Source organism: Lissotriton helveticus, chromosome 9, assembly GCF_964261635.1.
Source record: "Lissotriton helveticus chromosome 9, aLisHel1.1, whole genome shotgun sequence".
NCBI lineage: Eukaryota > Metazoa > Chordata > Amphibia > Caudata > Salamandridae > Lissotriton > Lissotriton helveticus.
This window is the reverse complement of record NC_136070.1, coordinates 241,417,032-241,433,914: the sequence shown is the minus strand read 5'-3', so window position 1 is coordinate 241,433,914 and position 16,883 is coordinate 241,417,032. Positions and strand designations below refer to the sequence as shown.

General features: G+C 46.7%; 1 protein-coding gene across 1 annotated transcript in view; it reads right to left on the bottom strand.

The window, feature by feature from the left end:
* KNL1 (kinetochore scaffold 1) overlaps positions 1–16,883 on the bottom strand; it is a 579,877-nt gene that overhangs the window by 247,305 nt on the left and 315,689 nt on the right. The window contains exon 15 of the mRNA XM_078659817.1: positions 1,164–1,254. Coding sequence (XP_078515943.1) covers positions 1,164–1,254 — 91 coding nt within the window. The remainder of the gene's footprint in view (positions 1–1,163; positions 1,255–16,883) is intronic.

Below are 16,883 nucleotides of genomic sequence, written 5' to 3'. Positions count from 1 at the left end.
CTCCAGGAGCTTCAGGGATCGCGCCCTCAAGGCCCTCAGGTGAATGGCGTGGCATTCGGAGCAGGCCTTTGGATCATGGCTGCAATCGAGGCACCAGAGGCATACAAGGTGCGGGTCGGTCTCTGACATCAAGTGGGGATATGAGCTGCAGGGCTTGAAGCCGGCCTTTTGACACCTGAACAACCAGGAGTAAAAACCTCAAAACACTCAGACAAAACGTCGAATAAAGGTAGTAAAAGATTCAGGGGCTCTTCCAGAATATGCCCTGACTGTCACGGAAAGTAAAAAAAAAAACTGACGTCAGCACACTGGGGTGACGCCTATATAGCCACTGTGCACGTCACTTCTGGCACAAATGACACCACATGGAGGGATAAAGTGAACTGTGCTCAGTCAATTTATGCCATTTCAGATGTCTCGAATCATAAATAATTAAGTCAGGTAACATTTAATTTTGCCACTGTTTAGATTTGATTTTATGAATATTGTAATTAAGTTATAAACTTTGGGAAATTAAATTTTCCCCGGTATTTTGAGTAGTCTTCATTTTTCAAGAATGCAAAATTTTGACGCCATCTTTCATAATGGCTACAAGGGAGGAAGTGGGATTAGATGGCAGATTAAGTGCAGGGGACAACATAACACTTTATTATGAAGACTACAAAACGTATGACTTTTTCCTACTAGGTTATGGATGCGCTTTTGTGCTGCTACTCAAAACAGACAAAGCGTACATATAAATTAGAACCATTTCCCAACTCGAAAAATAATGTTTAAATAGTGTCACTAACTAAACATATCACTAGAATTTTAAAAAATGTTGGTGATACCATGGTAGGAGCACTCACAACTGCAACCTGTTGTTAATTTACGAAAATAACGAAGTCAACAAAAAAATCAGTATCTGGACCTTTACAAAAACTTAAGTGTCAAAATATTATGACACGAAATAAAATTATGACCAACAAAAAAAATAATCGGAAAATAGGATTAACAAAATTTAATAGACACCCAGGATAACACTGTCAGACATAATCAAGCAAGGAGCTCCTTCCCACTGTGCAGCACTCAATTATTAAAATAACTCCGGTTCCGATGCATGAACGCACATTGTCCACTCTAAAAGGATGTACATTTACAGAGAAGAAAAAATGAAGTGATACCTCGCTCTCAGAACAGGACTTCATAGCTTCCCAGAGTGCTCCATTCACTTTTACCAATGGGGTATCCTGGGCACTCACGCAGAGCTTTAATCTGAAAGAAGCAGAGCACATAAGTCAGATGTTAAAGAAAACGAGGATTTACATTTTAAGGAACAGTAACACACTTGCTTAAGTTATAACCTCACAAGTGAGGTAGCACTTCTATAACATGGACGTACACGAGTGTTTTTGTCAATGTTTCAACCGTTATTTTAGCATGTAATCAATGCTACTTCTGAAACCGTATCATTGTGCGTTTTAATTGAAAAAGCAATGATGGAGTCAATATATAGAATTTACATTGCTCAAATGGTTAGCTTTATACTATATGAGCAATTATCAAACCACAATGGTGGAGAGCGAAAGACACACTTTTAATCTTAAACGCTTGAGCACAATATTACCAAGTATTTGCAATGCAATAGGTCTTGCTTTTACAAGAGTTTGAGCTATTTGCATTGTAGATGAGAACGCATTTTATTTGTGTTTTTAAAACAGATAAATAAAAGGCATTGTCATTTACAATACCAATAGCATAAGCTCTCGCAAATGCGAGACCTATTGCATTGGGAACGGTTCGGTGCCTGTGCTATATATATATATATTTTTTTTTTTTTTAAGTGTTAGGAGAGAGCTTGTCCTGCCTGCAATAGCAGGCAGGACAAAGCTTTTTGAGAAAATAGTGCTTGGAGGCTATAATTAAAGCCTACCGAGTAACACACGTAACAGGGGGTGTCGCCATGGGAGGTTACAAATGAGACAAGGCGGTACTAAGGAAGGACTACTAAGTCTCTTGACCAATGAACAGCTACAGTTTATAGTGGACAATGACAAGTTAATGAAAAATATGGGCGGAAAGTGGGAGGAGCTTCAAATCCCTACCTGAATACAGCATCCAGAGCAAAGCATGTGCTGCCCAGGCTCAACCAAAAAATGGGTCAGCAGTGCAATGCAGCATGCTTGAGGGGTAACCACAGACACAGGATTGCCTTCAGACCAGGAAAGAAACAAGTTACATACCTGTAACCATGGTTCTCCAGAGTTATCTCCAAGTTTGTGTGTGACATTGTGAATGTTCCATAAACATTTTGATCTGCTTTGCCTTGAGTGTATGTAGGCTGTTGGGGCTCTAATCAAATTGTCAGCAGCTATTTTTAGTCAGGAGGGCATTTAGCAGCCAGTTCAAGTCATCGAGGTTATTTTCTGGGTCTTTAGGGGCTTGATCTGATTGAAGAAAAAAAATTTAACTGAGTATGTGGAAGGATTCCCCTGACGAGTGAGCATGTCTGAGTATCCTATTGCTTTCACTCTTTTGGGAGAAATTCCCCAGCCTTCTAGCAAAGCTGCTTTTGCCAAGACTGCTCCCACTCGTGAGTGAGAGGTGAAGGTAACCAAGGTAGGTTCCAGTCCGTGGTTCCAGCGGGGTTATAGAAACTCTATTGATAGAATATCAGTGGATTTCATGAGTTTCAAGTCTGGAATTAATTGAAATAGCATGATGAGGTTGACCCAGTTTAAAATATCATGCAGGGGGCGTGACCAAGATGAAGGTCGGATAGGACGTGTTTTTGAGTCTCTGTGACCCGCCGGATTTTAACATAATAGAAACTACCCACGAGTTATCACCGGTGGGAAAAGCGGCTGATCTGACATTGGAGCCCCGTTGGTGCTGGTGAGTAGGATGCTGGCACCAAAAGCCCACAACTGAGAAAGCAAGGCCTGGGCGAGTGCAGAGGCTGAGGTAGGCGGAGCGCCTGAGCCTCGGCCTGCGTTGTGTAGCAGAGGTGCCTGCCTGCGACTAATCGTACAGCATGGCGGAGACCCTTGAAGGCCCTGACGGAAGGGGGGAGAGATGGGGCAGCGGAGACAGTAAAGCGGTAGACCTCCGGCGGCAGCGAGAAGGACCACGCCGAGCAACAGCCGAGATAGCGGGCAGAGGCGAGCAGGGAGAAGAAAGTCAGCACGCAGAAGCACGGAAGCTACGCCCAGAGCGAAGTCTCTTGGCCCGGCGGCGAGCGCAGCAGAGGGGAGCAGGCAGGCTGAGCAGCACCTGCGGCAGAGCACAACTTCGACAGCCTCCTCTTGCACGCCAATGACGGAAGCCGGGAGCGCTCCCCTGGCCCCTCAAGACCCACGACAAGCTCGATCTTGCTGTGAGAGACTGGGCCCGAGAGGGTGTGTGTGGGGTGGGTGGACCAAAACAGCATCTGTGGTCAGCAGGTCCCAGACCAAAGAAGTAGGACCGAAGAGAGCTCCGAATACGTCTGCGGCCAATTTCTGGTGCTCCAAGGCCAAATAACTTCAGATTAGGGTCCTGGAAGGTCAAACCAGGAGGGCCCCAGTGCCAGGGTCGGATTGGGATCACAATTTGGCCCGGGCATTGACGAAAAAAGTGGCCCACATTAATGAGGCGCGGCCCACATTTAAGGGGCGTGGCCCACATTCAAGGGGCGTGGCCCACATTCAAGGGGCGTGGCCCACATTCAAGGGGCGTGGCCCACATTCAAGGGGCGTGCCCTTTCTGCAAACACCATTTGCACAGACAAGGAATGAAAGTGGGAGGATACTGTTCTTGTGCAGGACACAGGGTCAAGGTGACAATGGCCTACATGCTGAGCAACTAAAAAAAACAGCAAGGCCCCTTTCTGTCACAAAATTATTCGAGCCCTCCAGGCAAGAGCACCTGAAAAGCAGCAAAGCCCCTGCTATTACTAATCTATTTAGCCCTTCCCAGACCTTCAGCTCAGGAGCACATAAACAGCAGAGGTAAGGCCCCTGCAATTAGTAAATTAATCAGCCCTCCCCAGCCCTACAGGCCTCGGGGCAATGTCCTGGCAGGGGAGCACAAAACACAGCTGATTGGTCATCCACGGTAGCCAGGGGGAGGCTGAGGTGAAGATGGTGCGAGTTCCAAACATCACCTGGCCCCCACAGCGAGACCCATTTGTCCTCGCCCACTATGCCCTGAATGTGAAGGGCTGTGGGCGAGGTGTTTGTGGGCCTCCAGGGGGCCCGAGGTGAAAATAGCTCAAAGGCCTGAGCAACACCTGGCCCCCAGGGAGGCCGATTCTTGCAAACAATCACCCCTCCCCAGCCCAGCCTCAGCGTGATTGCTTGGCAGGGCAGGGGGTGAAGGAGAGGCCACAGCTGATAATCGCTGTACGGCCACACAGCGAGGCTGCTTTCATTTCTCTGTCTGTCTCCATGCCCTCTGTGGGCCGTTTTTTAGGTCTCGTAGAGAGACCTTTTGCAGCCAAACCACAAAGCTGACTTTTTACGATCCGGATTTGTAGAAGTGCACGTGCTCGTGACCGCGCTTCCATCCCCCTGCCTTGCTCTTCAAAGGCTCCCCTTACCATTTGCTCCTGCCTCCCCGCCCACTGGTTCACATTTCCGTGACTCGCATTTCTGCCCAGCAGCTTCAAAGGGCTCTGGTTCCCCGCCCACTGCTTCACACTTCACGCCATGGCGGCCGTGACTCGCATTTATCCTTCCCCCTCCCCACAGCAATGCCAAGAGCTTGTCACAGTTGATGTGTTCTCTTTTTTTAGATCTCACGGGGCGTGATTTCCCTCTTTCACCCTGTCTCCTCTTTCGTTCTTTCTCTTGTGCCCTCGCTTGCTATTTTATTTTTTCCCTAATCCCCAACCTCGTATCCCTATTTTGCTCGTCATCCCGCCCTGGTATTGTTTTCTCCTTCCTCTCACTCTTCACATTTCTGTTTGCTACCTCTTTCATTTGTCTTATTTCTCTTGACATCCCTGTCTGTTCCTTCAACAGACTGTCTTTGTTTTCTCATTTTGCTCTTACCACATTTTCTCCTCGCTCTGGCACAAAACCTCCTCTTTTTCTCCCTTTCCCTGCCTCACCTTTGTTTTCACCCGTATGACTTTCTTTTCTTCCATTTCCATCTTTCTCCCATCTGTCCTTTACTCCATTCACACACTGTACTCCACCCCCCCCTTTCTTTAAAATATTTCTTTATTTTTTTAATCCGAATCTTTGTAGGGCACACACAAATATGTAATTCACAAGCCCATGCCCCCCACCTCCCATCAGTACATATTAGCACTTAATTAGACTCTTAGGAATAATGGGGGGGGGAGGGGGGGCTCCCAGGGGCGGGAGGGAGTGTGCCTGCATTCACTGTGTGATTCAGTGGTGTGTCCCCGTGACGTGCACAGTGCGCTGTATAGTACACGAGTCACCGCTCCCTGGCCTGCGTGGGGACAAGCGCCTTCCTGCAGTGTATTCTAGCGCTGCGGTAATGTCCCATTGTGTGAAGCGCACGAGTAGAGGGAGGGGGGAGTGAATCTGATGCTGAGCAGTGGAGCGCAGCACTGCTGAGTCTCGGCCTCTGTCTCATCTCGGACCCCGACCATCGCCGGAGACTCGACCTCCGGCGCACTCACCTGCCTGTCACCTCTGAGTCAGAGCGCACTCTGCTGTCACCGTCCCTGCACTCTCGTCTCAGTGTCAGACCTCTTACTCTCGTCTCAGTGTCAGACCTCTTACTCTCGTCTCAGTGTCAGACCTCCCTCACTCTCGTCTCAGTGTGTGTCAGACCTCCCCCTTACTCTCCGCTCTCATCTCAGTCTCAGACCTCTCTTCCCTCTCGCTCTCTCCCCTCTCTCCACTCCCCTCTCTCCACTCCACTCCCCTCTCTCCACTCCCCTCTCTCCACTCCCCTCTCTCTCCCCTGTCTAGGCTGCTCTCCGACTGTCTCCAGTGGCCTCTGTCTGTCTCTGGTCACACCTCCTCACCATCACATACCCTCACATCCTCACACCTCCTCACCATCACATACCCTCACACACCCTCATACACCCTCACACACCCTCACTCACCCTCACACCCCCTTTCACCCTCACCCCCCTCACCCTCACACCCCCTCACCCTCACACCCCCTCACCCTCACACCCCCTCACCCTCACACCCCCTCACTCACCCTCATCCTCACACCCCCTCATCCTCACACCCCCTCATCCTCACACCCCCTCATCCTCACACCCCCTCATCCTCACACCCCCTCATCCTCACACCCCCTCATCCTCACACCCCCTCATCCTCACACCCCCTCACTCACCCTCACAAACTCACCCCCTCACAACCCCCTCACCCACCCTCACCCCACTCACCCTCGCACCCCACTCACCCTCGCACCCCCTCACCCTCTCACCCTCTCACCCCCTCACCCTCGCACCCCCTCACCCTCGCACCCCCTCACCCTCGCACCCCCTCACCCACGCACCCCCTCAGCCTCGCTCACCCTCACACCCCCTCACCCTCACACCCCCTCACCCTCACACCCCCTCACCCTCACACCCCCTCACCCTCACACCCCCTCACCCTCTCACCCTCACATCCCCTAACTCACCTTCACACCCCCTCACTCACCTTCACACCCCCTCACTCACCTTCACACCCCCTCACTCACCTTCACACCCCCTCACTCACCCTCACACCCCCTCACTCACCTTCACACCCCCTCACTCACCTTCACACCCCCTCACACACCCCCTCACCCTCACAGCCCTCACACCCCCTCACCCTCACACCCCCTCACCCTCACACACCCTCACGACCCTCTCACATCCCCCTAACCCTCACACACCCTCACCAGCATAGCATAACAAAATCTAGCATAGCATAGCAAAACATAGCATAACAAAACATAGGATAGCAAAACCAAACCCAGCATAACAAAACAAGAAATAGCATAGCAAAACACTACAAAGCAAAGCATAGCATAACAAAACATAGCATAGCAAAACATAACAAAGCATAGCAAAACATAAAGCATAGCAAAACAAAACATAGCATAATACACAACAAAACATATCATAAGATAAAACATAAGCATAACAAAGCATTGCATAACAAAACATAGCAAAACACAAAGCATAGTATAACAAAACAGCATACATAACAAAACATAGCATAACAAAGCATATCAAAACATAGCATAACTTAGCATAACACAACAAAACATAGCATAACAAAACACTACATAGCATAACAAAACAAAGCTTAGCATAGCATAACAAAACATAGCATAACAAAACATAGCAAAACAAAGCATAGCATAATAAAACACAACAAAACATTGCATAGCATAACAAAACATAGCATAGCATAACAAAGCATAGCAAAACACAACAAAACATAGCATAACAAAACATAGCATAGCATAACAAAAAGCATAGGATAGCAAAACTAAACATAGCATAACAAAAAAAGCATAGGATAGCAAAACAAACCAGAGCATAACAAAACATAACATAACAAAACACAACAACACGTAGCATAACAAAACACAACAAAACATAGCATAGCTTAACAAAACACAGCATAGCATAACAAAGCTTAGCATAGCATAACAAAACATAGCATAACATAGCATAACAAAACATAGCATAGCAAAACATAGCATATTAAAACACAACAAAACTTTGCATAGCATAACAAAACATACCATAGCATAACAAAGCATAGCATAGCAAAACACAATTCCACTCAGTGCCACATAATTATATGCTACATAATTACTCTGCACTCAATGCAACATACTCTCCAAATACCATTCAGTGCCACATAATTACACACCACATAATTACACTCTACTGAATGCAACACACTCCACACAATACCACATAATTACAAGCCACACAATTAAACTCTACTGAATACAACATACACACCTCATAATACCACTCCAATCCACATAATTACACGCAACATAATTACACTCTACTCAATGCAACATACACTCCAAATACCACTCCAATCCACATAGTTATACGCCACATTATTACACTGCACTCAATGCAACATACAATCCAAATGCCACTCAGTGCCACATAATTACACTGCACTCAATGTAACATACACTCCAAATACCACTCAGTGCCACATAATTACATGCCACATAATTACACTCTACTGAATGCAACACACTCCACACAATACCACTCAGTGCCACATAATTACACTCTACTGAATGCAAGACACACTCCACACAATACCACTCAGTGCCACATAATTATATGCTACATAATTACATTGCACTCAATGCAACATACTCTCCAAATACCACTGAGTGCCACATAATTACACACCACATAATTACACTCTACTGAATGCAACACACTCCACACAATACCACTCAGTGCCACATAATTACAAGCCACACAATTACACTCTACTGAATACAACATACACTCCTCATAATACCACTCAGTGCCACATAATTATATGCTACATAATTACACTGCACTCAACGCAACATACACTCAAAATACCACTTAATGCCACATAATTACAGTGCACTCAATGCAACATGCACTCCTAATACCACTCAGTGCCACATAATTACACTCTACCGAATGCAAGACACACTCCACACAATACCACTCTGTACTACATAATTACACGCCACATTACATGCCACATAATTACACTGCACTCAATGCAACATACACTCCAAATACCACTCACTGCCACATAATTACACTGCACTCAATGCAACATACACTCCAAATACCACTCAGTGCAACATAGTTATATGCCACATAATTACACTGAACTCAATGCAACATACACTCCAAATACCACTCAGTGCCACATAATTACACACCACATAATTACACTCGACTGAATGCAACACACTCCACACAATACCACTCAGTACCACATAATTACAAGCCACACAATTACACTTGACTGAATGCAACACACTCCACACAATACCACTCAGTGCCACATAATTACAAGCCACACAATTAAACTCTACTGAATACAACATACACACCTCATAATACCACTCAGTGCCACATAATTACACGCAACATAATTACACTCTACTCAATGCAACATACACTCCAAATACCACTCCAATCCACATAGTTATACACCACATTATTACACTGCACTCGATGCAACATACGCTCCAAACACAACTCAGTGCCACATACTTACACGCCACATAATTACACTGCACTCAATGCAACATACAATCCAAATACCACTCAGTGCCACATCATTACATGCCACATAATTACACTCTACTGAATGCAACACACTCCACACAATACCACTCAGTGCCACATAATTATATGCTACATAATTACACTGCACTCAATGAAACATACACGCCAAACAATACCACTCAGTGCCACATAATTACACTGCACTCAATGTAACATACACTCCAAATACCACTCAGTGCCACATAATTACATGCTACATAATTACACTCTACTGAATGCAACACACACTCCACACAATACCACTCAGTGCCACATAATTATATGCTACATAATTACACTGCACTCAATGCAACATACACGCCAAACAATACCACTCACTGCCACATAATTACACGCCACATAATTACTCTATCGCCCTCACTCACTATCTATCGCCCTCACTCACTATCTATCGCCCTCACTCACTATCTATCGCCCTCACTCACTATCTATCGCCCTCACTCACTATCTATCGCCCTCACTCACTATCTATCGCCCTCACTCACTATCTATCGCCCTCACTCACTATCTATCGCCCTCACTCACTATCTATCGCCCTCACTCACTATCTATCGCCCTCACTCACTATCTATCGCCCTCACTCACTATCTATCGCCCTCACTCACTATCTATCGCCCTCACTCACTATCTATCGCCCTCACTCACTATCTATCGCCCTCACTCACTATCTATCGCCCTCACTCACTATCTATCGCCCTCACTCACTATCTATCGCCCTCACTCACTATCTATCGCCCTCACTCACTATCTATCGCCCTCACTCACTATCTATCGCCCTCACTCACTATCTATCGCCCTCACTCACTATCTATCGCCCTCACTCACTATCGCCCTCACTCACTATCTATCGCCCTCACTCACTATCTATCGCCCTCACTCACTATCTATCGCCCTCACTCACTATCTATCGCCCTCACTCACTATCTATCGCACTCACTCTATCTATCGCACTCACTCTATCTATCGCACTCACTCTATCTATCGCACTCACTCTATCTATCGCACTCACTCTATCTATCGCCCTCACTCTATCTATCGCCCTCACTCTATCTATCGCCCTCACTCTATCTATCGCCCTCACTCTATCTATCGCCCTCACTCTATCTATCGCCCTCACTCTATCTATCGCCCTCACTCTATCTATCGCCCTCACTCTATCTATCGCCCTCACTCTATCTATCGCCCTCACTCTATCTATCGCCCTCACTCTATCTATCGCCCTCACTCTATCTATCGCCCTCACTCTATCTATCGCCCTCACTCTATCTATCGCCCTCACTCTATCTATCGCCCTCACTCTATCTATCGCCCTCACTCTATCTATCGCACTCACTCTATCTATCGCACTCACTCTATCTATCGCACTCACTCTATCTATCGCACTCACTCTATCTATCGCACTCACTCTATCGCACTCACTCTATCGCACTCACTCTATCGCACTCACTCTATCGCACTCACTCTATCTATCGCACTCACTCTATCTATCGCACTCACTCTATCTATCGCACTCACTCTATCTATCGCACTCACTCTATCTATCGCACTCACTCTATCTATCGCACTCACTCACTATCTATCGCCCTCACTCACTATCTATCGCCCTCACTCACTATCTATCGCCCTCACTCACTATCTATCGCCCTCACTCACTATCTATCGCCCTCACTCACTATCTATCGCCCTCACTCACTATCTATCGCCCTCACTCACTATCTATCGCCCTCACTCACTATCTATCGCCCTCACTCACTATCTATCGCCCTCACTCACTATCTATCGCCCTCACTCACTATCTATCGCCCTCACTCACTATCTATCGCCCTCACTCACTATCTATCGCCCTCACTCACTATCTATCGCCCTCACTCACTATCTATCGCCCTCACTCACTATCTATCGCCCTCACTCACTATCTATCGCCCTCACTCACTATCTATCGCCCTCACTCACTATCTATCGCCCTCACTCACTATCTATCGCCCTCACTCACTATCTATCGCCCTCACTCACTATCTATCGCCCTCACTCACTATCTATCGCCCTCACTCACTATCTATCGCCCTCACTCACTATCTATCGCCCTCACTCACTATCTATCGCCCTCACTCACTATCTATCGCCCTCACTCACTATCTATCGCCCTCACTCACTATCTATCGCCCTCACTCACTATCGCCCTCACTCACTATCTATCGCCCTCACTCACTATCTATCGCCCTCACTCACTATCTATCGCCCTCACTCACTATCTATCGCCCTCACTCACTATCTATCGCACTCACTCTATCTATCGCACTCACTCTATCTATCGCACTCACTCTATCTATCGCACTCACTCTATCTATCGCACTCACTCTATCTATCGCCCTCACTCTATCTATCGCCCTCACTCTATCTATCGCCCTCACTCTATCTATCGCCCTCACTCTATCTATCGCCCTCACTCTATCTATCGCCCTCACTCTATCTATCGCCCTCACTCTATCTATCGCCCTCACTCTATCTATCGCCCTCACTCTATCTATCGCCCTCACTCTATCTATCGCCCTCACTCTATCTATCGCCCTCACTCTATCTATCGCCCTCACTCTATCTATCGCCCTCACTCTATCTATCGCCCTCACTCTATCTATCGCCCTCACTCTATCTATCGCCCTCACTCTATCTATCGCACTCACTCTATCTATCGCACTCACTCTATCTATCGCACTCACTCTATCTATCGCACTCACTCTATCTATCGCACTCACTCTATCGCACTCACTCTATCGCACTCACTCTATCGCACTCACTCTATCGCACTCACTCTATCTATCGCACTCACTCTATCTATCGCACTCACTCTATCTATCGCACTCACTCTATCTATCGCACTCACTCTATCTATCGCACTCACTCTATCTATCGCACTCACTCTATCTATCGCACTCACTCTATCTATCGCACTCACTCTATCTATCGCACTCACTCTATCTATCGCACTCACTCTATCTATCGCACTCACTCTATCTATCGCACTCACTCTATCTATCGCACTCACTCTATCTATCGCACTCACTCTATCTATCGCACTCACTCTATCTATCTATTGCATCCCCACAGCATCACTGAACGCCACAGCATCACTTGGCGCCACCACAGCATCAATCTGTGCAACCATTCAGCAACTGGTTCAAATATGTTCTCTCAATGTTTCAAGCTTTATTACAAATATCGCAAAAAGATGTTAATATTTCACTTCTGTTCTTGGATTTTCGTCACAATAAAATACACTGAACATAATCTTCACAAATGTTATTTACAAAAGTTTAAGCTATTGCCGTTATAAATTACAATAACTTTTATTTAAGTATTACTTATTTTTTAAAAATAAAAGCCATTGTTATTTGTACTATCAATACATCTAAGTCACGTAAATACAACACATATTGCATTACAAATGCTATAGGTGTCACATTTGCGAAATTTATAGCTATTGGCATTGTAAATGACAAAGCTATTAATTTCGCTATATTCAAAACCAACACAAATAAAAAAATTGTCATTTACAATACCAGTGGCTCAAACTTACCTAATGCGAGACCTATTGCATTGCAATTGCTTGTTTCTCCCATTTCCTAGTCCAATCTCTGTGGACTTGGAAAGGAGGGAAAAAAACGGCCCATAGAGGGCACTGAGACATCAGCCCTTCGGCCGATGCCCGAATTGCCAATCCGCCCCTGGGCCCCACCTCTGGCACAACAGAGGGGGCGGGGGAGGTAGCGGGCTGACCTGTGAGGCCATACAGGCGCACCCAAAGAGTCTCTCCCCACCACAGTCACTGTCGCAGCTACGAGCCGCCCTTCCGGACGTGTGAGGCTCGAGCAGCAAACTATCATGTTGATGCCTGCCCTCTCTGCATAGGTACTAGCGGAGGGCCTTTATTTAGATGCTGAAAACTATCTGGGCCACTAGAAGAGCTAATGGGCCTCCCCTCCGGTGCTTACTAACCAGCTGCTGTTCGTGGCATCCAGCTTAGGGGCCCGGAATCGGTCTGATGCACGAGGCCTCCCTAGTCTGAACAACAATAAGGCCTTACCCATTCAATTGCTGAAAATTAATGTGCCCTCGGTGTAGCAGATTAGATGAGGCCTGGAGGAACAAATCCGCGCTGTAGCAACTTAGGCCCCTTGGCCTGGTTATAGATCAGCTGAGCACAACCATGCGGGGCTTCTAATAGACCTCACACATAGCAGAGTAAGCCAACTGTAGCAGCCATTAGTGGGTGGAGGAAAGCGGCTAATATTTATTTCTAAGGCAAAGGCAAATTGATGCAGCAATCCTGGTTGGAGGGATTTCAATTTAGTGAATAAAACGACACGACCGTTCATGCCAATGATCGGCGCAATCGGGGGCTTTCTCAGCTGAAGGTAAGCGATGGTTGGCAAAAATGGCTTTCACTATATTTGGTTCAGCCGGGGCCCAAGATACACATTTTGCTCAGCAGCTCAAAAAACAAACGCACGTCTCGATCACTTTTTAGCGCCAACAGCACTGACACCCAGACTGATAGACTCATCCATTGAACATAGATGCCTTTCATACCACGCAATGATCACAGTAACATTTCAGGCAGATATGGGTCAACCGAACCCTGCCAGATGGCGACTGTGGGAAAGTCTCCTGCAGTCCCCATCGGTCTTAGCGGATATGAGTACGAAGTTGACGGAATACCTCCAGACAAATTATATAGGAAACACCTCTCTGACCGAGGTCTGGGAAACACTAAAATTAGTGATGAGGGGTGAATTTATCGCAATCTCGACAGCAGAGAATAGGATGCCTCAGGAGAAGCACCAAACTTTGGAGTCCTAGGTGACAGAGATGGAATCTATCCATAATCGAGAGGGCCCCAAGAATATGGAGATAGCTGGAGAAAAAAAGGCTCCCCAAGAAACGCTTGGATCTGGACCAGGCTGAATATGCCCTCCTCAGGGTTCGACAAATTCTATTTGAGTAGCGACAGATTCGGGTGGATGCTCCCACAGAGGCTTGGCATCAAAGCGATGGCAGCGGCGATGGCTTCGATTAGGTGACCCACAGGGGAAGGAGTACATGCAGACTCACAAATCGCCGAAACCTTTAAGATCTTCTACCAGACCCTATATTCTGATCTAGACCCTCCACAGACAGAGGCCCATACTTACCTCGGCAATCACCAGGATATTCGCTTCCCAGAAACAATCGCACATCAGCTAGACTAGCCAATTTGTATCGAGGAGGTGATCTCAGCAATCGCCCACCTTAAGGTACATAAGGCTCCAGGTTCGAATAGCTTACCAGCACAGATTTACAAAGGCCTTGGCCAGGAACTGGTGCAGCTCCTGACTCGTTTGTTCAATTCCTTCCTTGAAACAGGCTCTTTAACTGATTCTATGGCAGAAGCTTCAATTTTGGTAACCTTCAAGCCCTCAAAAGACCCCAGCGAATGTGTATCATATAGACCCATATCACTACTCAATATTGACGCGAAACTCTTCACCAGCATTCTGGCAGCCTGACTGAACCTGTGGATGGCAGGGCATGTAGACCCAGACCAATTGGGCTTTATTCCTAATTGACAGGGAGGGGACAATATCACTTTTCCATCTCATGGACGGCATCCACAGATCACGCAAAGAAGCATTGCTCCTGTCAATTGCTGCTGAAAAAGCTTTTGACAGGGTGATTGGTGTACCTTTTTGACACACTACGACATTTTGGGTTTGGCGACCAGTTCATAAAATGGGTCTGTTGTATATCAGGCCACCAAGAGCATCTGTCTGTGTAAACGGGACATCGTCTGGTACCCTCCTGATTGCTCGAGGCAAGGATGTCCACTGTCCCCTCTCCTGTTCGCACTGTACATGGAGCCATTAGTACAAAGAATCGGGGATGACCCACGGATTGAGGGCATTTGTTTTAGTAAAGACACTGTCAAAATCAGCGTATATGCATACGATGTTATACAATCATTGACAAGCCCAATGACCTCGTTACCGGCCTTAATCTCCGAGTTGAAGAGCTACGGGGAAACCTCAGGCTTTAAGCTCAACCTAAATAAATCTCAAATTTTGACTCTCTCTGTGCCCCGGACTCACGAATTGAGCCTTCAAAGCCAATTCCTGGTACACTGGGCGGATCAATCCATACCTTACCTGGGCATCCTGCTCATTCCAACAATACTAAAAAACTATTGCACTGAACTATGCAGCTCTACTCGACTAAGGTGCTGGACGGATGGACACGTCTAAGGTTGGCATGGTTTGGGCGGATCATGGCTGTTAAGATGACAGGGTTACCACAAATCTTATAAATCTTCCAAACGTTACCTATGGGCCCTCCAACGAAGGCCCTAATAAATTTATCTGGGGAGGGGGAGGGACGGAAGGGGGAGACCATGGCTATAGCTCGCTCAACTAACACAACCCAAGCGTGAAGGCGAAGTAGGGCTCTTTGGTTCATATACTTCCAAGCAGCACATTTCCACTATATTGTTGAATGGGATTGCACTCTCTCTGAAAAACACTGGTCCTTTATGGATTGAACGGTGGTGGGGCGAATATTTGGTGGGTCGCATGGCTACCATGCAAATATAGGGTTTGGGGCCTATATTCCTCCCAAGTAACCTCATCAACACTAAATGTTTGTGAAGCAGAAGCCTGCAAAAAAGGCTGGACTACTTTTCCCTCACCAATGTCCCCAATAGTAGATAACCCTGACTTCGTCCCGGGTCGCAACTCATAAATATTTCAAAGATGGAGGAAAAATGGGTGTAAACGGGTCGGATCTCTTTTTGACCCCACTGGAATAATAAAGTTTGAGCAACTAAGACAGGAATATGACCTCTCACAGATGGATGTGTCCCCCTACTTTCAAGTACATCACTGGGTCACCTCCCCAGAATACCATTTAGAGGCTTCAAGACCACTCACGATCTTTGAAAAATCGCTAGTATGCAAAACCGATGATAAACGTCTTATCTCTGGGCTATATTCCATGCTCTCAACCCGGATAGAGGGGGGACGAACCAAGGGACAGCTCCGATGGGAAGAAGAGCTGGGGCGGACACTCTAGCGATAAAGAATGGGCAGACTTACATTAGAGGGCAGAGCGCATAATACAGCCGAAACGGAATTGGCCTATAAAGTATAAACGCATTGGTATTTCACAACTTACTTTTCTGCCAGCTGATAGTCAGGGGGCGACTTATGAGTGAGTTCATCTACGCTCCTTCATTAGAGCCAGGTTTGGTGGAATACTTAGTAATAGGTTGTTCACTGCTAAGGTGACAGATTGTGCGTTTAAGATTCGAAAATCCCAATAATATCAATGACACCTGATAACTGTCTTCATTTAAGGGCGTGGGGGGTGGGGGCATCTGGCTTGCCTCTCAACAGTATCAAGCTCTGGAACAGTGTCAGATGGCGGGCTGCACCTTGTTTCCTTGGGAGGATTGTGAGCGGTAGATTAATCAGAATTCCTCAGAGGCTGAAGCATTTGGTGGCAATGCTGGGACTATTGGTTTAGGGAAAGGGGTAGTCAGACTATTGGTTTAGGGAAAGGGGTAGTCTGAGACTGTTGGTTTAGGGAAAGGGGTAGTCTTGCTTTC